This window comes from Helobdella robusta (genome assembly GCF_000326865.2).
Source record: "Helobdella robusta unplaced genomic scaffold HELROscaffold_31, whole genome shotgun sequence".
In the NCBI taxonomy this organism is placed as follows: domain Eukaryota; kingdom Metazoa; phylum Annelida; class Clitellata; order Rhynchobdellida; family Glossiphoniidae; genus Helobdella; species Helobdella robusta.
The window spans coordinates 113,347-137,177 of NW_008704544.1; the positions used below are offsets into that span (position 1 = coordinate 113,347).

The window sequence follows — 23,831 nt, forward strand, 5'->3', positions numbered from 1 at the left end:
ATGGCTCCAGAAGTTACAAGATCTTTGTTAATACAGCAGCAACAACAACAGCAACAACAATGTTTATTATCGCTCAACAACAACAACAATAATAATAATAACAATCATATCAACAACAACAACATAGGCAACAGCATTAACAACATAGGCAACAAAAATTATAATGTTAACAACACTTTGAATTATTCAAACTCTTTATGTCCAAATTTTTCAAACTACGACAACAACAACAACAATAACAATAATAATAATAATAGCAATAATAACAACATTAACAACAACGACGATGATTATGATGATGAGTCTCCATACTGTCGGTTGAATTTTCCACTTGAATGCAACAACAACAACAACATCAATAATAACAACAATAACAACATCAACAATAATAATAACGATTTAAACAACAAACACAACAACAGTATTGATAATCGAAACGATACTCAGCTGCAGACGTTGTTGATACAACACTTAATACATCAACAACAACAGCACCGCAACATCAACAGCTTAACAACTCGTTATAATTTACCTCATTCGTTGTCGTCGTCTTCGTCATCTTCATCATCAACCTCTAGGAAGAAAGGTAATTGTATTAGAAACAGCAACATCAACAACAACAACAACAACAACCACATCAACAACAACAACAACAACAACATCAACAACAACAACAACAACAACAACAACAACGTCAACAACAGCGACATCGATAACCTCTATCACAATCTCACCCCAGATCATCATCAACAGCAACAACAACAACAACAACAACATCTCCAATATACCAACAACCAAAATCTTAACAACAACAACATCAATCATCATCATCATCACCATAATCATCATCAAAACTGTTTCCGTTATTCTCGCCAGCTTAACTTTCCAACTGGCGAGGTGGTCTGGCGATGGTTCGACAACAAGAGCGGAAAAATTTCACTAGAAAATTCTGGTTGGTTGGTTGAGTAGTTAGTTGATTGGTTGGTTGATTGTTTAATTGATTGGTTAGTTGATGAATACATATATATATATATATATATATATATATATATATATATATATATGTTGGTAAAAATAAATATATATATATATATATATATATATATATTAAAAGTTAATTGATTAGTTAATTGATGAATATTATATTGATAATTGATCGATTGGTAGATTGTCTTTCTTTTGAACATAGCATATAGTAACAAATTTCATTTATTTTTCAACACCAGACATTAGCCTAACGGTCCTAAATGGTTCATTAAAACCTCAAACGACAACAACGACAGCAGCAACAGCAACAGCAGTTACCACAACAGCCACAGTGGCGGCTACAACAGCCACAAAACCGTTTTCAAACGGTGGCTTTGACAGAGACGATGATGTCGTTGTTGAAATGTTTCTAGCAGTATCAAGGGACGATAAGGATAGGCCGAAGCTGGCCGGTTTGTGAAACAACTATCATACTATCATCATCATCATTATCATCATCATTATTATTGTTATTATTATTATTATTATTATTATTTCCCGCTCCACCAGAAAATCAGACGATACTATCACCAATCATACTCTGCGGTCCCGGGTCAATTTCCTTGCATAAGCCAATCATCATATCCTTCCAACATTGCGCTAATCTCGCCAACACTTTCAATCATAATAACGTTAATAATAATAATAACAATAATAATAATAATAATAATAGTAATAATAATAATAATGCTGATGGTGATGGTGGTGATGATGATGGTGGCGGTGATGATGATGATGGCGTGGTTTCAAACAATCAATGGCTGTTATCGTTGTACGCTAGCTACGCTCCTTATGATGAGATTGCTCGCTGGCAGGTTACTATAATAATTTATATTATAAATAAATAGTAATTAATATTAAAAATAATTATAGTAATAATTATTATTATTATATTTATTATAATTAGGCTCTCACCCGCGTATTATAATTATTAAATATATTACGCGCGTGTTATTAGTCAAACCGGCCAATCATTGCTGATCAGTGAACAACGCATACCCAATTACAAAGTGGCTCGTTTCTATTTGACCAATCACGATCAATCGATTGAAATCAATCAACCAATCACAATCAGGTAATCTGTACAGCCTCGACTCCGAAAGACGATCACGTACCTCAAGCCTGCATCCAATTGGACGAAGAAAAATGTCACGTTATGACAGATCGACCAATAGCAATGCTCTGTTTAGTCGGCGAACCAATCAGCGACAGGGCAGTTGTTTCAAAGTATCTGCGATTGGCCGCTTTTGCTCCGCCCCTTTCGTCACTAATGACGTCATTGGCCGATTGTAATATTAGGATTTATATTCTCGAAGATACGTTTGACGCACTAGAAGTTCGTTGATTGGTTGACTTTTGATCGATTGATTGGTCGATTTGTTTGTTTGCCTGCTTGCTTTTTGGGTTATGTGATTGACAACATCATTATCATAACAACAACTATCGTCATCATCATCATCAACAACAACAAGAAGAACATCATCATCATCATCAACATCTTCCTCCTCCTCATCATCATCATCCTCATCATCCTCATCATCATCACCAGGGCGTACTACAGATAGAGAGAGATCTGGGTAGCTGTTTGATAGACAAGCCGAAAAGAATGCTCTTTTATTACAACAACAACAACCACAACAACAACAACAATAATAATAACACTAATAATAATTTATGCCTCTCCGTTCAAAGTGTTTCAGCCGGCTGGCGAAATAAAATGGATGTCGATTGTCAGGTGATGATGATGATGATGATGATGATGATTGTGATGATGATGATGATGATGACGACGACGATGATGATTGTGATGGTGATGATGGCGATGGTGATGATGACGATGATGATGATGATTGCGACTGTGATGATTTAAGTGTTTATGCGACTGTGATGATAATGATGATTGTGACGGTAATGATGATTATTTAAACCTAGATTAACTTTTAAACACAGGAAATCCCATTTAGTCACATTTGGAGTCTTTGCAGACACGGTCTACACTGTTCGATCACTCTTGAACGAACGAATGAACAACCAACCACAACCGCAACCACAACGACGACCGCACCTTCACAACAACATCATCTCCACAAACACCAACAACAACAATTTTTGTTGCGGCCGCCATCTTGTGACGTCAAAGTTTTTCAAAAACATTTTCCGGCCAACTGCCAAACATTAGAAATCGTCTGTGATTCTGTACCAGAGGTTTAAATTTGATTCGTTGGTTGTGAGGGGTTATTTTAAATTGAGAGTACTGATTGGTCGATATCTCGTTTATTAATTAACCATTTTTATACATTCATTCATTCGTTCGTTCATTCATTCATTCATTCATTCATTCATACATTCATTCATTCATTCATTCATTCATTCATCCATCCATCCAGTCTTCCACTGAAACCACGCCCGCCAAATCTCTTTCCGACGCTATGAACAAAAGAAACTCAGAGCTGGACGTAGAAGGGTTGGTTGGGCACTTATAATCATAATTTCTCCTTTCAATTATTCATAATTACATCATAATTATTCATAATTATAGTTCATCATTATCATTGTTATCTATTATGTTACAATTTTTCTCAAAAAGACCAAACTGCCCAATGCACAGGAAGATATGCCACGCGTCGTGTGACGATGGCGACGAAGAATGGAAATCTATAGCGCGAGCACTGTCACTAGACGAGTAATGAAAAATTGTTATCATAGCAATTATTATTATTGAAATTATTATCATAATTATTATTATTATTGAAATTATTATCATTATTATTATTGAAATTATTATTATTATCATAATTATTATTATTATTGTCGTTATTGTTATTGTTCTGTCAAGATATCTGGGGTACCTATCAACAAAGCCAAACAAGATGGAGGTGTTGCTGGGCTTATGGCAGGCCAAAAACCCCGGGTCCACGGCAATATTTGACCTACTTAATTCCCTTCGTCTGATTGGTCGACCAGACGTAGCTGACCTACTTTCAAAATCGTTTGACCCAGTTTCTTTGTAAACAAAAACGACGATGATGATGACGATGATGATGACGATGGTGTTATTGATGATTATGATGATGTCATTGTCGATCGTTTGTTTGATTTTTACACTTGTATATATATGCATGTATCATATTAATAATTGGTAGATTTAAATTGTTTATTATTATTATTGTTGTTATTGTTATTATTGTTATTAGTTATAGTTTAATTGTTTTCAAATTGTTTACCTCTTGATCATTTGAAGTCTTCAATAATGAAAAAAGCGTGTGCATTTATATTATATTTTTACATTTTATACGTGCATACAAACATACCTACGCACGCACACACACACACACACACACACACACACACAAACACAAACACATTATACACACACACGTACATACATTATACACGCACACGTACATACATACTTATAAACACATTTTTATAAAACTTTTTTCAACGGTTTTTAATAAAAAATTCAACCAAATACATCTTGATATGAACTTGGTATATGTACGTGCGTGTGTGCGCCCGCGTGTGTGTGTGTGCGTGTGTGGTGTGTGTGTGTGCGTGTTTCCGGCGCTTTATCTCTATGCTTAGTAGTCTTTAACGTATTTTTCCATATTACTTTCAAACTCAAATGCAGAGATAATTTTAGGTGTAAAATTAATAAACTTACATTTATTCCAATGCCAGGTTCGTAATTATTATAATTACAATCAGAATTATAACGAAAATAATAATTATAACCATAATAATAATAATTATTATTATTATTTTGTTATCGTTACGGCGTCTTCTTAATCATTTCAAACTATCAGACAATGGTTTCAAGTGCATGGGAATTCATTCCGAACCATCGTCAGAAGCAGTAGTAACAGCAACACTGATAATAGTAATTATAATAATAATAATAATAATAACATATAATAATAACAACAACAAGTCCATAACTGCAAAGCCCGAACATAATTCATAGTCGGGATTAAAAGTTCGATGCTGTTGTATATTTTTTTATTTGTTCATATTTTCATAATTCATTAAACTGTAATAATTTATTTATTTACACACCACACACACACACACACACACACACACACACACACACACACACACAGAGCCTACAGAGCCTAGGCGATGAAGTCCTTGATGAACGCTCTACTTAAACACTATAACATGTCTGAGATCTGAGATATTATAATTTATAATTAGTAAATTTATTTGAACAGATTATTATTAGTAAATTTATTTGAATAGATTGCTTCAAGATGTTTGCTACGTTCCACTTGAACGTTTCAAACGTTAACCCTTGTCCCTTTAGCTATAATTCTTCAGTCACAATAATCTTTTTAAATGTGATATTTTTAGTAACTTTTCAACTTCTTATAGTATTTCTATCACACCTGGGCAAATAACGTGAGTTGCGTAAAATTTCAAAATCATTTTCATTCATTCATTTGTCCATTCATCAATCTGTTTGGTTGATCATTCTTTCATTCAGTTGTTCATTCATTCATTCGTTTGTTTTATTATTCATTCGTCTTATCGATCCTTCATCCATTCATTTGTATATTCATTCACTCATTCAATTATGTGTGTGTGCATTCCTTCATCTAGTTATCCATTCATCCATTAATTAATTAATTCATTAATGCAAGCATAACAGCTGTTTTTCATTAATTCATTCACTCATTCACACATTCATTCTTACACACTCATTCAATCGTGAATTTGAGTTTAACTTTCAGCAATGGTAATGCATGTTTGCTTATGTGTTTAGCTCTTTAAATTATATGAAACTTTCAACATCTGTTATGTATTACATACATGTGTTTATATAAATATTTACATAAATACATAAAGTGTATCTGTTTTGTTAGTAATAAACAATATATTTATAGCTAATGCTAACAAAAATTTCTATTTTCAACAACAATAAGGCTATATATATAGATATATATATATTTATATATATGTATAAATTTAGATGGCTTACCATATTCTTATTTTACATCGGTGAACGAGCTGAACATTGTTGTATTCACATTCTTACAGAGTGGGTTTCCCCACTAATGTGGTATGTTATATAAAGATGAATAGAGCGTAATTTTTTTATATCTTCCTAATTTAAAATTATCTTTGAGGCATTAGTAATATTTCGTAATTTAAATTTGTCAAATCAGAATAGAATTAAAATATACATTTTTATTTAAAATTTTATATATCTCACCTTACCTTTGTCCTACGATCTCTGATAAAAATTGGGATGAGTGATACCCCTAGCAGCGTAAAAAATGAATGTAGAAATCAATTAATAAGCGAAGACGACAATACACTAATCATCAGTTTGTTACGAGATGAATTGAGAACTGAAAAAAACAAAGTTCAAGCTCTGGAAAATTCCTTGAAGGATGAACAAAAGAAAAGTATGGGTCTAAAGGTAAAAATTAGGAAATATATGTATGTATTGTATATGTGTGTGTCAATAAATAAACATATGTTTTTTTAATAAGTAATATAATTTTAAATAAATATTGTTTTAATAATTTAAATTTTTATTAAAAGGTGATGTTGGAGCTAGCAGAAGGCTACAAAAAAGAGAACAAACTGCTGAGAAGCAAGTTAAGACATTACAAAACTTTTATCAAAGAACAGAATAACGCTGCCTCCCCAGTGTCCTCGCCATCTTTAGTGAAAAAAAATCAACAAAGCCAGCTGGAATATAATGATAATATCATGGAAGAATCTCACTTTCCAAAGTATAATAATGAAAATAATAATAATTTAGTGGAATCAGAAGTTTTCACGTTTCAAAGAAGTTGTTTATTGGACTGTCAAAATAATGAAATCTTTCCCGAAACTAAATTCTCATCCATCATTCGTGCATTGATTGGCGACCAGAAACCAGAATTTAAGCATGAGTATTGCAGGCCACATGATCCTATTTCGAATAAAAATGTTTCTTGCACTGAATGTATGAAATGTAAAGAAAAAGATATTGTAGGTTTTTTGGGTCTTTTTTTTATTTGTGGTCTTTTCGTTTTTTTTATATTCCTGTCTGTGCTTCATATTCATCCATTCATTTTTTTGTTCATTCATTCATTCATTTAACCACGCTTTTTTATATTCATTACATGTGGTGTTATTTTATTCATCATCATTGAAATTGTACCTCTGATCATTTTTCAATGTCTCCCAATTGTTCCACGTCTCTCTCTCTCTCTCTCTCTCTCTCTCTCTCTCTCTCTCTCTCTTTTCATTTTTTTTCTCTCTTTCACAAACACACTCCCTCACTTCTCTCACTATTTCCTTTTTTCTCTTAGAAAATTCACCGATATGAAGAAAAAGTAATGGAGTATGAAGATGAACTGACAAAAGCAGAATGGCACCTCCAAGAGGCCATCAAAGAGAAGCAGGAAATTAGTGAAAATTTCCAGATCATGAAAATACAGTTAGACGTCTACAAAGCTGACTTTCAGACGGAGAGAGCTGACAGGGAGAATGCCATGGACAGGGTCGCTAATTTAGAAAAGCAGTTGAGAGTATTGCAGGTTGTGGAACTTTTTTCCTCTTGATGTTGATTAAAATGTCGTATTACGTTAAGTTGTCTTAATATTTTTAATCTTTTTTTACATTACAGACGGAAGAGGTAAAAATCGATCCGTTGCCATTCATTCCTCTACAGCCCAACACTTTTCCTCTAACTCGAAATCCTACCTTACCTCCTCAGAATCCTATCTATACTCAACAACACTCTGAAGAAATTTTAATAGGTAGGGGAGCAAATTATGCACCTAGATTTTCTCATACATCAAACAGTAACTTTCACAAAAAAAATAACTTAACTGGCGACGAAAATCAATCCGCCAAAAAATCGAAAACTTCGAAGGTGGATGCAATTGCTGAGCGTGAATCTCCGCTGTCGAATTCGTTTGAGAACTTAAACTTGCTACCGGGCGATCATGGGGGCGATGATTTTTTGCCATGAATTACTCATAAATCTTTTACTTTTTGTTTTGTAACTTTTATTTTAAAAAATTTTATATGTTATCATGGTATTATGTGAAGATCAAATTGATGCAGTGGCTGTAAAATGCGATGGTAATATTTTTGGGCAGTGTTCCATGACCGTTTTACGCTTTTTGTTGTTTTAATTATTCTAAGAGAAATGTGATATTTTTGTTGTTTTACGTTTGAAAAATTTCGTTTAGAAAGTGTTTTCTCGCGTTATCATAGTAGATACACGAGCTGGAGTAAGAGTTCGTTCAAAGTGTGTTTAAGTGTATGGCGTATGATGCTAAAACTCACGTTGCGTTACAATTTATTTTAGCACATCACTAAATTTTGATAATAAAGAAAATGGCAGAATCGAAATCTGATGTTTCAGGTAGAAATTTACTAATTACTAGTCAAAAATTACGAAACTTTATATTATTTTTTAAAATTTTAAATTTTCAGAATCAATAAATCAAGCTGGTAGATGCAATCGCGTCCATTTTCCAGCGGAACAGCTGGACAGACATGATTCCCGTATTATCGTCAATGGGGATGCCGATTGTAAGTGCCTCGATGTACATCTTGGGTTTCTACAACTTCTCCACGATTACCACATCAATTTCAGAATTCCGGACAAATTAGGGAAAGATCTCGTCTGCGACCCATTACAGAATTTAAATGTTCAGTTGCTAGAAGCTGTACCCACAGATAATGGTTGGTGTGTTTTTTTTATAATTTAAAATTTTATTAATTGTTTCGTATTTTGATTACCAAATAATGTTGTTATTATTTATCATTTAAATATTGTTCTAGTTAATGAAATGTGTAATTGGGGAGAATTTTGATTTAGTTTTTGTTTGTTTTGCTGTATGTATGTGTGTGTATGTATATGTATGTGCATCTTTCACTGATTGGCATTAGGTCATGAACTGCTGCTAAGTTTCAAAGCTCAAAAGGAAAAGTTAATGAAGGAAGAACTCATAATTAACAGTGCAACTGATTCAGATGCTCACATCAAACTCATATTACACGCTAGAGTTTTAGGTTAAAAAATTTCAAAAATATTTATCTAACTAAATTAACTTTCAAGCATTATATTTCCAATTATGTTATTCACTTAATGAGTGGAGTACCTGTTAATTGTAATTTTTTATTTTTTCTCTAATTCTAGGAAAAGGAAAAGGAACGCCTGCTTTAAGATCTGGAGTCCATTGTATAAAAGTTCATGCTGATGATGAAGATTCTCATCTAAGTGATTGGCAGGGATTTGATTGAGTAACATTAACAAGATTAATTAATTTATTTTAATTAATAGGCCAAACAATTTTTTAAATTAAAAAAGTAAGAAAAATAGAAATTGTGTATGTGATTCTAAAATGAATACTCATTCACTCATATTACAGCTTGAATCTAAAATTTCATTTTTTTTTCCTAACCCTTAATCCCTGCATCCAAGAACAAACAATTGCATAATAATATATTATTGTTATTTCATATAAATTTATTATTAATGTTATTATTGTTAGCAGTAGTGTTATCCTCATATGAAATAGATTATACATGTAAAAGTAAGTTAACTTAATATGCTCATAGATTTATATATATATATATATATATATATATATATATATATATATATGTTGGTAATAGACCATAATTTTTACAATATTCTATAAATTCTACCGAATGTTTGGCGTTAATATGTTTGTAGTTCGTTTTTTTGATTTTTCTCAAGTTTTTTTGTGAACGTTTAGTTTATTAAAATTATACATGTAAAAGTAAGTTAACTTAATATGCTCATAGATTTATATATATATATATATATATATATATATATATATATATATGTTGGTAATAGACCATAATTTTTACAATATTCTATAAATTCTACCGAATGTTTGGCGTTATTATATATATATATATATATATATATATATATACGTGTTTGTGTGTATAAATATATAGATAATATGATTTTCTTCTTTATATTTTCTCAAGTTTCTTCATATTCTTATAATTATGTGTAATTCATTAGTTATAATTATTATTATTGTTCTAAGTTATTTATTAAATTTAACTTTTTTTAATTAATTAGCTAATTTTATTTTATATTTTAAATAATTTTTGTTGCTTTTTTTGTTTTAAAATTTTGCAAGAAACATCCATGCATAAAATTTTGATCTTCTTTCAATAGAAAATAAAATGTTTATCTAACTACTTTCAAACTAGATTTTTCATTGAAAGTGAACACAAAATATAAATTGCCTAGAAAAGTTGAAACAAAAATTATAACAAGGAATATTTAACATATACATAAAAAGTAAAAATCAAACGGTGAAAAAAGTAACGTAAAATGACCATATAATGCTGAATAGTTTGTGTAAAAAATGAATATTTAAGCTAACAAACAATAACGATATAAATTACATTATGGCCTAACATAAACGTCGAAATACATGTATAACGTCTCAAGGTCGAAATTCGTTCCTGAGTATGGTTATTGAGGAGTGACCTCTATATTTTGGTGATTTTAATAACCCTTGTTGTGTTTCTTTTCTTCCTTTTTTTCTTCCTTTCAATGGCATCATCATCCTCTCTCGCCAAGTACTTCAAAATATTTTGCCTAAGAGTGCTCGTAGCATGAATGAAAAGTGATATTTCTGTATCATAGGTTCTCAGATCTTCATTGCTACTTCCAACTGAATTGAGTAGATTCGCAAGTAAGCTGTTTTGTTCCGCTTTGCAGTTTCGTTTCGTTGTTTGCCAGAACTTTGCAAGGATGCAGTGTACGTGGCCCAGATCGCGATTGTGGCAACATTTGACGTTTTCGACGATGTGTTCGTATAAACAGCGTACGACTTTTAGCGCCTCCGTGAATTCAGAATTTTTCCTAAAATTCTGGAAAATGTTAAGAATGAAATATTAGTTAAATTTCAAGGTTCAATTTATAATTTATCCTAAAATGGAAAAATTTTAGTTTTAAAATGAAATTAAAACTTTTCGTTCTTACAGGGTATTCTGTAAACCAGGAGTTAGCGATCAGTGTGGTATGCAGGGTTCTGTAGTTCCTTGATGATTCATCTTTCTTCTTCAGATAAAAATTTACAATTATATATGGAATTTATTCAACATGTACTTGAGTTATTAGTTTGTAAAGATTGTTTATCAAAGTGTTTTCAAACAACATCCATTCAATCATAATTAACGTTAAAATTAATGAAATATAAACTAACCGGATAAATTTTTTCCAATTTTATCAGTTCAGTCTCTAAATTTGTGAGAATTTGTCTGAATCCCGCCTTTTTTGTAAATGCCGCTAAATTTATTGTTGCATCATCAATCGGAGAAGTGTTGTGCGAGGCTGCTGCAGTCCAAGCTACCAGCACGGCTGCAAACATTCGAGTTATAAAATCTGGAAATTGAAAAAATTAAATGCTAAATTAAGTTGAATGAATCGAAGGACACTTGTCCTACATTTGTTGATAGGCAAAATTAAAAAAGTAAATCTACTAAACAAACACATACTCATTGTAGAATAATATATTTGAAAATATTTCGAATTAATGATATCTTCTAACATTGCTTTAAATAGATGGAGCACTTCTGTCAAACAATTGGTGTTTTCTATAATTTTCTTCAACCCCTCTCCATTCTACTAAATTTCCATGGTTTCCACCAAAATTGCCAATAAAATTTAAAATTTATGTAACAGAAAAGCCATTTTTATCTGAACGCACATATGACAAGAATCTACACAACTTAACACACCAGCCGAAAGCTGAACAATAGAGGAGGTTTATAATGAATTAACAAACCGAGAGTTTCGGTCTTACGGGTTTTTCATCTATTTCTTGATTCTTATGTACATTTCAAAACATTTTACATTTATACCATATATGGTAGACATAATGTCATTTGAAAAACATTTTACATTTATACCATATATGGTAGGCATAATGTCATTTAGCCAGTTTGGAATATGACGAGCAATTACGTACATTTTATGTACATGTGCATGCCAAAATAATACACATACACATAGCAATACACAAACACACTCTTGCTTATATTCAATTGATTAATATATTTAACTTTTATAATACAAAATTGTTAACATTGTTTTTAATTGCAATATAAATAAAACTATTTTATGGTAAACCGTAAAATATAAATTACACTGTTTTCACTAAAAGCCTTTACACACACTCGAAGTATATAACCGTATACAACTCTATGTAACTCTATACAACTCTATATAACTCTATATAACCTATATAATCCTATATAACTCTATATTACTCTATAAAAATTTATAAAACTATATAACTCTATACAACTTTATACAAACCTATATAGTTCTATGTAACTCTTTATAACTTTATAACCCTATAAAATCCTATAAAACGCTATATAACTCTATATATTCTTATATAACTCTATATAACAGCCTATCCTTTAACTCTGCTGTTCGTCTAGCTGATAGTGCTTATTTCTTTTCTCATATATCCCTATATCTTGTTCTTTTGCAATGGCTACCTATAAACTACAGAATAATTTTTAAAATGTGCACTTAATGTATAAGTCTCAATCTAAATTATTTCCTAAGTACTTATAAGATATATTAATTGAACCTACACTCCCCGGTTTACAATCGTCTTTTTGTACTCACTTCTTGTTAACTCGTGTTAAACACTTTTTTGCTAAATCTGCATTTGCCTTTTCTCGCCTTTCTCTCTGGAACCCTCTACTTTCTTCTCTGACTATACTTCTCAATCACTTACAAAGTCAAAGCGGATCTCACTCACACTCAAAGTCAAAGCGGTACTCACTTCTTGTTAACTCGTGTTAAACACTTTTTTGCTAAATCTGCATTTGCTTTTTCTCGCCTTTCTCTCTGGAACCCTCTACTTTCTTCTCTGACTATACTTCTCAATCACTTACAAAGTCAAAGCGGATCTCAAGACTAGAGGCTAGTATGGGAACATCCATACTGAAGTAAATCTGCATTTTTAAAAAGTTGTGTTTTTTGTGTTCAGAAATTTTGAAAATGGAAAAAATGGGAAACGGGAGGAAATGGGAGGGAAGACCTGGGAATAAATTAAAAAAATAGGAAATGGAAATTTTCGGAAACGTTGTCATAAATGAGTATTCTGGAGAGAATCGGGAATGAGAAAAAAATATTAAATGGAATTGGTAACAAATTTCTATTTCACTCTACCTCTAATTCGAATATTGAATAAATCGATGTCGGTAATTTACACCGTTAATACTCGATTTAAAGTTATTGTCAAATAAAGGTACATTAATTAATTCGTTCCAGCACTGTCAATATTTAAAGCACCGTTAAAATGTTTATTTTGTTTTATTTAAATAATAATTTCATTTAAATACAGTTTTATTTTTATCTCTTTCAAAATTAGCTTCTAATTGCTATTTTTTGCGCTTTTGAGTGTTATTAGTGAGAAAAAAAATTTGAAAAATTTTGATCATATTTTTTTGTCGATGATCAAAATTTGAAATTGATTATTAATTTAATTAATATTTTAATTAATAAATATTTAATTTATGAAATTAACTAATTAAAATTTAAAAATTACTGATTTTGATTTAAATATATTTAATATTAATTATGAATATTGTAATTTAATTTGAAAAGAAAAATGCAAAAATTTCTTAAACATTTGGGCCTAAAAAGAACCACAACTCCCAATAATACTACAACCACCACTAATTCCATAAGACACAATGTGTTATTTGGATCCGGAGAGCCGGCTGGTGTACAAAACATCAGTGAAGATTTCTTTACTTTTCGAATGGTTTGTGTTTGTTTGTGTGCTTTTTGTCTGTGTTTCTGTGTTTGCTCTTTGTCTTTGTTTCTCTGTTTGTTCTGTGAGTCTTTGTCTATGTTTCTGTTTGCTCACTTGTTGAAAACATTTTTTTAGTACTTTTTATTTATGCCTAAAATATTTAAAATTATTTATATTAAAGAATGTAACCCCTCAATCAATCAACCAAAATACCACTCAATCATTCAATCTATCTATCAATCAACCAACCAATTAATCAATCAAATAATAAAAAAAAACAAACTAGTTTGGTACCTGTGGGTTCCCAAATAAACCATCTAACTTAGCTGTTGATGAAGATTTAGGACTATTAGCTATCACAACAAAAACTGGATCCTTGCATATGTTAGCAATTATTATTATTATTATTGTTATTATTATTATTGTTATTATTAATTATTATTTCTTAGATTTGGCAGGCCAGGAATACATTTCCAAGGCTCACATTCAGACAATGTTAATGCACAGTCACCAATAATATATGCTGCCTTTTTCAGTGGAAAAGTATTCATTCATTCATTCATTTATTTGTTCATTCATTCATTCATTAATCTATTATTTATTTGTTCATTTATTCATTTACTCATTCATTTATTTATTCACTCATTCATTTATTCATTCATTCATCCCTTCGTTCATGCGTTCATAGTACTTGAGTAAATTCTTTTTTTTTTTTTTAAATATTAATTTTAAATTTTCAGTCCAAAATTGTAACAGTAGATGGCAACAATGCCATAGTCCTTTGGAGGATTAAGGCTGCCAGTAACAACAACAACAGCAACAAATGTAAAGAGAATGATAACACATATCAGAACAGTGGTGATTAAATTTATATTACTTGAATCTTAAAGTTATTGCTAATCATTCATTCCATCATTCGGTCAGTTGATCAAGCAATCATCCAATCAGAGTTTTCTCATTTTATAGCATAGAGCTACTGGAAACTTTTCTATTACCAACAGATACACACACAAACATTTACGCACAGACACACACATACATAAACACATGCATATGCATAAATACACTTTTCAAAAAATTCATAATGATGTTTTGTATGGCCTATGATTTGCTTGCTATTGAACTCGGTCACAACTTAACGTAACGTGACCAGACGTTCTACCGCTACTCTACGCTAATACTCCATTATAGATCCACTTTTCGCATTTCTCCCAAGTCCTAATTTCTATTTGAAATCTGTTTTTTAGACGAGGGAAATGTCTTCTTCAGTAAAGGCAGGGAGCATGAGTTTGATGAACTTTTCGGCAAGGCTATAACGCACTGCCGCCTCGACGAACGCCCTCAAAACAACAACAACAACAACAACAACAACTACAACAATAATAATAATAATGATGATGATGAGGGTAACGACGATAGAATCAGTTCGAAGTTACTCATCGGGACTTCATGTGGTGATGTTGTCATCATCAGCATAAGGACATCAGGCGGTCGTAATGATAATGATGGCGACGATGGCGATGATAATGATGATCGTCGTCGTCTACGTCACGGAGATCGTGATGACGCTGCTGCTGGCGACGATGACGTCATTATATTTAGTGACCTCAAAAATCCCGATGAACGTTGTTGTAGCTGTCGTCATAATTATAAAAATAGTGGTGGCGGTAATAATAATAATAATAACAATAATAATGATGATAATAATAGTAATAATAATAATAATAGTAATAATAATAATTATTTTGACGGCGACGATGGTAATAATAATAGCTATTTCGCTGACCGTGATGATGGTGGTGATGACAAGAAATACGTTTTAAGGGCTGACAGCGTTATCATTGATCAGTGAGTTGACGAATTATATAATTTATTATTATTTATTATTATTTTATTATTATTATTATTAATTTATTATTATTATTACTCTTCATAATAGATTCCCAGATGAAGAGATAAGGTATCTAGGCTCCGTTGTATGCATAGACCTCCATCCGACTCAATACAATAAGGTACGCGCACCACACATACATACACACACACGTACACACAGACACACACACGCACGTACACACACACACACACACACACACACACATACATACTTGCAGATTATAGTCGGTTACTCACTGGGAATAGTGACACTCTGGGATCTAGATGCGTGCTTACCCCTACTGATATTTAATTCATTTCAGGTTCCATTACCACCACCACCATCGTTATTATTATTATTATTAATTATAAGTAATAATATAATATAATTATATCCATTCATCCATCTCAGCAATTAGAGAGTCTGTCTTTCAATCACAATGGCACCGAGTTCATATCAAGCTATTCTGACGGTAGTTTCGTAGTATGGAACACCGATGATAATTCTCAGCCCAGGGAACCTGCCACTACGCCATACGGTCTTCAAGAATAATTTTATTTATTATATTAATAAATATAATTATAATTTATTATGTAATTATATCTAAATAAGGGTAAAATTATTCATTATAATAATAAAATAATCATGATTAATATAGTAAAAATACGTATGTTGGTTAGTAGTAAGAAATAAATTACTACTTAAATGATGTCAATTCGACCCTAGGTCCGTATCAGTGCGAGGCCATAGATAAATTTCTATGGAAAACCAACGAAAGCACATCTCTGATGGTGTTCTCCGGCGGCATGCCCCGATCCGGATACGGAGATAGGTACACGGTCACGATTATGAAGCAAGAGGGGGGGGCCAGCAGTCCCGACCAATCCCACGTCGTCCTAGATCTGACGTCACGCGTCGTCGATTTCGCGGTCGTTGGCGAAAGAAAATTCGCGAATTTCTATTCCAAAAATGATGATGATGATGAGGAGGAGGATGAAGATGAAGATGGCGAAGAACGCTGTGGTGATAATGGAGAGAAAGAGAGAGAGGAGGAAAGAAATGGTTTGTTTATTAATTTATAAATTGTGTGTGTGTGTATGTGTGTGTGTGTGTGTGTTTGTCTGTATTCAATTTTTTAATATTTTACATTTTAATTTTATATTTTGCATTTTACTGAATTAATTGTTTTTCTAAAAAAAAACAGGTAAAAATAAAAAACTGGCTAGGAAATCATCGTCAACCAAATCAAAAACAGCGGCGGCGGCCAACAACAACAACAGCAGCAACGACGACAATAACAACAACAACAGCGTCACGAAAAAACATCACCAAAACCACAAATCAACGAAATCCAAATCATCCATTTCATCATCACTTCGTTCCCACAACAACAACAACAACAACAACCACGATGGCGACAACAGCACATCTCTAATCCCTAACTTCCTAATCTTACTGGCCGAGGAAGAGCTAATAGTGGTCGATCTAATGGCCCACGACTGGCCTTCTTATAGACTGCCTCATTTAATAAGCCCCCACTGCAGCGCTATAACAAGCGTTTACTTCGCGCCGGAAATTAGTGAAGATTTTTTGAAGAAGTTAAAAGAGGCTGGAGTCATGCAGAGGAGGAAAAATTTGAATTACATGTGGAAGGTTTGATGGAAGAATGAATGAGTGACTGCATTCGTGAATGAATGAATGAATGATGAATGAATGAACGATCGGATGAATCGATGAAATATTTATTCTTGTAACAGTCCTGGCCATTTTTGGGTGGCCAATCACAATTCGCCAACGACAGCCAGTGTAACCTACTACTTACTGGGTTGGTTTACTCTATTAATTTATTCATAAATTCACATAATTTATTCATAAATTCACCTAATTTATTCATACATTTTCTTAATTTATTCATAAATTTACTTAATTTATTCATAAGTTTGTTAATCTGTTCACCACGCGCTTTCACGTCAATCAATCGTCACAACCTACAAACAAGCACATCCCTATTTATCCCCCAGTCACGAGGACGGATCGGTCAGGTTCTGGTTAACTGAGTTTGGCGATATGCAGTTATTGTATAGGCTGGATACTGCTCATATATTTGACATTGACGTTAATAACCATTCAGAGCTTAATAACGATTCCGATGAAGATTGGTTACCTTTTAAAAAGGTGCGTGCGTGTCTTTCGTGTGTGTGGCGTGTGTGTGTGTGTACGTGTGTGTACGTGTGAAGAATGATGTTGACACGAAAATCATATTTGTGTCTAGGTAGGTTCGTACAACCCTTTCACTGACGACCCTCGACTGGCCATTCGTCAGATCATTCTAGACACATCCACTCAGCCGGAAACCCTAATTTTAGGCGGGACCGCCGGCCAGCTTATCGTTTGCGAGTTTACCACTTTATATAAACAGCAGTCACAACAAACATCTCAAAGCCAACAAAAGATACAAAATATGAACAAAGATGGCGCTAGAATTAGCAACTGTGGTGGTGATGATCATGATGTTGTGGCTGATGGTGCTGATGATAATGATCTGCCTAATACGCAACCGATTGGAGATACCCTTTTTATGAATGCTACTGTACATGAACGGAGAGTTGAGAGTGAAGATGGCGATGTTTTCGTTGCTGGGGACAGGAGAAATAATGTTAAAACTACGCCATCTGCATCGTCTGCGGCACAAATAACTTCAGCAACGACAAGAAACAACATCAATGGCTGCAGCAGCAGCAACAACGACAACAACAACGAGAATGTGAACAACAATAACAACTTTTCGACGAACGTCACATCTTCCCTGTCGAAAGACGAAAACCAATCTCACGCACGCACGTCGTCGTCGTCAACCACAGCATCCTCATCGTCTTCATCATCGTCTTCCTCATCATCATCATCATCATCTTCGACGGGCACATCTCGAACGAAGGAGATTCAAGTTCTTTCCGTCAACATGATCGGCCAGAGGGAGGATTTCCTCTGGATGGGTCACACCCCTTTGGAAGTTGGATGCGCCTACAGAAACAAAACAACCCTCGGTGACGTCACGGCCCAGTTTATGACGTCATCAGCAGCAACAACAGGCTGCGACGCTACTGCTACTACTGATTCTAGTAACGTTGCCACTACTTCTTCTGCAGCTGCTGCTGCTGGTACCAATGTTAATGTTACTATTGACGGCGATCGTAAACGTGGTAGTCCTTTAGAAGGAGAGACAGGGCCGATGGTCGAGAGGGGGTCCGGTACGGGCGGTAAGGGAGAGTCCACTTCAAATACGGGGGGGTCCAGTGTGATTGTCGGTTTTATGGGATTTACTGCTAAGCAGGTAGTGCTCGTACATCCGCCTGTCTCATGCACCACCCTGGCGATCCAGGCTCAATGCAAATTGTAAGTGTTCGTTGTTTTTGTTGGTGTTGTTGTTGCCGATGTTGTCTAAAAGTTGGCAACGTTTGAAATGTTGTTGTTGTTTAAAAATTGGCTACGTTTGAAATGTAATGTCACTGAAAGGTTCGCATTTGGTTCGGAGTATGGATTCTGCCTGTGCGACTACAACACCGGCAAGCTGGTCTTTCAGAAGAACTCAAAAAATGGTTGTTTAGTTCTACAAATCAATTAGTTAGTTAATTAAATGAATCAGTAATTTAGTTATTTAATTAAACTGTAATTATATCATTTCCAAACAGCATTTCACATAACCCACAAACAGAAACACACAGCACAACAACATCAGCAACAGCAACGCCTGCTACGACAATGACGTCACTTCCAGCAGCGAGCTCAGCGACCACGGCAACCGCAACAGCTTCAGCGGCTACTACAGCTACTACAACTCAATCTACAACGGGTAACTACTTTTTGACGATTAACAATCGCGTTGTCGACACGCTGAGACGAACGTTTAGAGCTTCGGTTCGAAGTCTGGAGAGGGTGAGGTCAGAGTTCAAAGGTAGAAGGGGCAGAGGTTACAACGTTGGTGGGAGAATCTGGAAGTCTTTTTCTCTTTCAAGGTTGATCTTTCATTTGTGCTTCAATTTTTTTTATTTTATTTCTGTTTAATTTTAATAAAATTTATTTTTAATTGGGCAGAGGAACGGCCAATTCTCACGGCAGAGAGCCAGCATCGGCCAGCAGACCGCACATTCCTTGTTTGAACTCTTCAGAATCAGCTGTTCTAATCCCCACTAACACTAACACGACTACGGGAGTAACTCCGGATGGCAGCACCAAGCCAACTTCCTCGTCGTCCTCTGCTTATTATCGCCACCAGCAGCAGCAGCAGCACAGACGAATGATTTTTGGCGACGGAGGAGGGTGCGTCAGTTTCATGCAGTCCCATAAGCGCTCCCAGAATGCAACTCTTGATATTTTCAATAACAAAGGTTTCAATTTCATTCTTCATTTTTCAACTTTTATACACCATATATACGTACATACATCCAAACATCTATACATACATATATACAAACAAACATACATACGTACATACATACAAACGTACATACAAACGTACAAACAAACAAACAAACAGGTTCATTAGACCGAGATCCACACACTGCCTCGTTATCAAGAGCTGGCACTCCAATCATTAGGTGCCTGTACTTCTCTAGCAACGATTTTAATAGCTCGGCAGGTGAGCTATGCGTAGTATTATTGCCGTTATTCTTTATCTGTTCATTTATTCATTTATTTATTCATTCATTCCCCTATTTTTTTTACTCTTTCATTCACCGATTTCTACTTTGAGACATCGAAACGTTACCATAACAGCAACACCACCCTCACCACCACCACCACCACAACTACTACAGCAGCAGCAGCAGCAGTGGAAGAGGAGGAAAAGTCTTGGAATGGCACTCTCTGGATAGGGACGAGCCTCGGCAGCATCTTCATGTACAATTTAACTATTCCCCCAGTCAGTAAGCGATATCTACAGCCCGTTATTTGGTCGTTGGGTGCGTTTTTGTTTATTTATTATTAATAATTATTATTTTATTTATTTGGGGTTACATTTTTTAACATTTACTATCGACGCAGCCAAAGAAATAAAACTGAAACACGAAGCTCCCATCTTAGACATCTGCATGCTTGACAACAAAACTGGCTCGCCTATAAAACTAGGTCAACAGCAGCAGCAGCAGCCGCAAAAGCAGCTGCAGCTTAAGCAGAGCCAGCAAAGACAGCGGATGAGAAATTTCAGATGGAAATTCCCGACATCTATTTTTGGAACAATATCGTCTGCCAGCGTCGGCCAGTGCCTCGTCGTCTGCTCCCAGAAGCAAGTCAAGATATTCTCATATCCGGGTCTCCGGACTAAACGGAAAGTGAAACTAAATAATAATAACAACAACAATAATAACTACCTCAATAATGATGATAATAATAATAATAATAATAATAATAATAATAATAATAATAATAATAATAATAATGATAATAAAGAATCTTTCATCCAACATCAGCCTAAACAATTGATCAGTAATAATAATAATAATAACAATGATGATAACAAGTTTTTATCAGCTTCGCGTACAGCTACAACAGATGTCAAGGCCATGGCGGCTGCTAAAAATGTTAATTTGAATGCTAATTATGCAAATTATGCTGATTATGCTAATTATGATCACATCGTTAGGACTCCGTGCATTGCTAAAGTAGCTTATTCATCCTTTCAAAGTCTCGCTGGTTTGTTCATTTCTCAATCAATCAGTTAACCAATCATTCAATCAATCATTCAATCAATTAACTAACCAACCAGTCAACCAATCAAACGATCAATCGATCAACTAATCAATCAACCCGACAACCTACCTACCTACACATACATAGACGAATCGATAGTGGAGTCTGGTCTGGTCTGTCTGACGGATGATGGCCTGGCTACCGTGTACAGCATCCCGAGTCTCAAGCTGAGATTTCTCGCTAATGCTGTGTCTAGACAGTGTGTTAAGTTAGTCTGGGTTTTGTCAATCGACCAACCAATTAATCACTCAATCAATTAATCACTCAATCAACTCACCAACCAATTAGCATACCAATTAACCAACCAATCAGCGACATGAAACTATGCATAATGACGTCACGAGGGTATGGTTTTTATTTGTGCTCGCCCTCGGAGTTTCAAAAATTCACCCTATCAACCTGCCACCCGACCATCAGATCGCTATCATTACCTACCAGGTTGTATGTGTGTTTGTGTGTGTGTGTGTGTGGTTTGGTTGGATTGATTGATTGATTGATTGATTGATTGATTGATTGATTGATTGATTGATTGATTGATTGATTGATTGATTGATTGATTGATTGATTGATTGATTGATTGATTGATTGATTGATTGATTGATTGATTGATTGATTGATTGATTGATTGATTGATTGATTGATTGATTGATTGATTGATTGATTGATTGATTGATTGATTGATTGATTGATTGATTGATTGATTGATTGATTGATTGATTGATTGATTGATTGATTGATTGATTGATTGATTGATTGATTGATTGATTGATTGATTGATTGCTTGGTTGGTTGGTTGGTTGGTTGGTTGGTTGGTTGGTTGGTTGGTTGTTAGTTTGATTGATTGGTTGACCACTTACTAATTAATTGGTTGGTTGGTTGGTTGGTTGGTTTGATGGTCCATTTGTTATTAGCCGTTCGTTTAATTGTACACTTATTCCAAACCTAGGCGTATGTCGACGCCATCTCCACAAACAACAACAACAACAACAAAGAACAACAATAACAAAAAAAAGACAACAACAACGACAACAACATCGTCGACGACAACAACATCGAAAAACAACAGCAGAGACGACAGAGCAGCAACATCAACCACCCCACAAACAATGACAACTTCTATTTCTGCTACTAACAACAATAATAAAAACAACAGTAACAACAACAACAACAATAATAATAATAACGACGACAGTGAAATTAGTTCGATGTTAATGCATTCCACAGAGGAAAATAAAACGAAAGAAATTCAAAAAAGGTCCTCCGGTAAAGTCCCATCGGCTCCAAAGAGTAAAAAAAGCTGTCTTGATGACGACGACGATGATGATGGCAACGATGATGATGATGATGATGAAAACAAACGTGGTGGTGATGATGATGATTACGGGGGAGGAGGAGGAGTTGGTGGTGATGATGATGACGACGATGGGGGCGGAGCTAAAAATAGCATTGCTGTCGTCAACACTGTCATCAGTGATATGTCAGACATTAAGTTGGTACCGGGCTATTGTTCTCCTAAGTAACAACAAAAATAATAATAATAATAATAATAATAATAATAATAATTTTCCTTTCAGAGACGAGCAAGTCATAGAGAAGTTTATACAGAAATTAGTTGACGCTAAATTTTGATTTGAGAATAATATATATATATATGTATATATATACAATATATTATATATGTATGAATGAATTGAACGAATGGATGAATAGAAGATTGAATGAACGATTTTAAAATAAATATTTACACTAAGCTGCCCTAAGCGTATCTTCAATATGGTGATTAATTGCCATATGAACACTTTAAATATTAACAATTATTGTAATAATAATAATTATAATAATAGTAGTAGTAATAGTAATAATAATAATAATAATAATGCTTTGAATATGGTTACACATGAATCATTTCGGTAATGTTTGAAGGTGAACATTTTTTCGTTGTAGTAGTTTAAACTGCTTTTACACTCTTAAAATAATTTTTATGTGCGTGTGTGTGTGTAATTGTGTATGTTGGTGTGCGTGTGTGTTGGTGTGTGCGTGTGTGTGTGTGCTTTGCTTTTGTTATTTTCTCTCGTTGTTCTGGTCCAGATATTTTTCCATTCGTTTTATTTTCTGTTTTTTCGTTCAAAAAATAAATTCGAATTTCGACCCGAAATATGGCTTCGCCTAGAATTGATTCAACTGTTTTAAAAACTATAACAGATTTTTAGTATTGATAATAATATTACTATTATTTGTAGTAGTATAGTAGTTGTATAGTAGTAGCAGTAGTAGCAGTAGTAGTAGTAGTAGTAGTTTGTTTGGTTGAATTAGAAACCTTTCTAAAAAAAATTGAGGCATATTTGAAATATGTAGTTTTATTGCTGGTTGCGATTTTAAGAATTGCCGTTCTTGCTTTT

The 23,831-nt window shown here is 33.7% G+C and overlaps 4 protein-coding genes across 4 annotated transcripts; 3 read left to right on the forward strand and 1 right to left on the reverse strand.

Annotated features, from left to right (window-relative positions):
• HELRODRAFT_174768 (hypothetical protein) lies at positions 1 to 7,999 on the forward strand (the record flags this gene model as incomplete). Its single annotated transcript, XM_009022211.1, has 12 exons — positions 1 to 586; positions 1,227 to 1,439; positions 1,537 to 1,841; positions 2,102 to 2,362; positions 2,576 to 2,761; positions 3,230 to 3,231; positions 3,614 to 3,709; positions 3,863 to 4,015; positions 6,358 to 6,451; positions 6,577 to 7,011; positions 7,335 to 7,562; positions 7,652 to 7,999. The coding sequence occupies 12 exons, from the start codon at positions 1 to 3 to the stop codon at positions 7,997 to 7,999; spliced, it is 2,907 nt and encodes a 968-aa protein (XP_009020459.1).
• A 371-nt stretch (positions 8,000 to 8,370) lies between these two features.
• HELRODRAFT_174769 (hypothetical protein) lies at positions 8,371 to 9,282 on the forward strand (the record flags this gene model as incomplete). Its single annotated transcript, XM_009022212.1, has 4 exons — positions 8,371 to 8,398; positions 8,470 to 8,721; positions 8,929 to 9,051; positions 9,179 to 9,282. 4 exons carry the CDS (start codon positions 8,371 to 8,373, stop codon positions 9,280 to 9,282), a joined length of 507 nt encoding a protein of 168 aa, XP_009020460.1.
• Positions 9,283 to 10,521: 1,239 nt separating this feature from the next.
• On the reverse strand, positions 10,522 to 12,007 carry HELRODRAFT_174770 (hypothetical protein; the record flags this gene model as incomplete). Its single annotated transcript, XM_009022213.1, has 4 exons — positions 10,522 to 10,905; positions 11,018 to 11,095; positions 11,241 to 11,419; positions 11,947 to 12,007. The coding sequence occupies 4 exons, from the start codon at positions 12,005 to 12,007 to the stop codon at positions 10,522 to 10,524; spliced, it is 702 nt and encodes a 233-aa protein (XP_009020461.1).
• A 1,660-nt stretch (positions 12,008 to 13,667) lies between these two features.
• HELRODRAFT_174771 (hypothetical protein) lies at positions 13,668 to 23,061 on the forward strand (the record flags this gene model as incomplete). Its single annotated transcript, XM_009022214.1, has 20 exons — positions 13,668 to 13,823; positions 14,101 to 14,198; positions 14,264 to 14,357; positions 14,555 to 14,672; positions 15,062 to 15,662; positions 15,754 to 15,826; positions 16,099 to 16,225; positions 16,414 to 16,749; positions 16,892 to 17,340; positions 17,445 to 17,512; positions 17,709 to 17,862; positions 17,960 to 19,080; positions 19,201 to 19,283; positions 19,400 to 19,700; positions 19,780 to 20,072; positions 20,222 to 20,323; positions 20,502 to 20,645; positions 20,728 to 21,375; positions 21,532 to 21,640; positions 23,007 to 23,061. The coding sequence occupies 20 exons, from the start codon at positions 13,668 to 13,670 to the stop codon at positions 23,059 to 23,061; spliced, it is 5,130 nt and encodes a 1,709-aa protein (XP_009020462.1).
• Between the last annotated feature and the right edge of the window lie 770 nt (positions 23,062 to 23,831).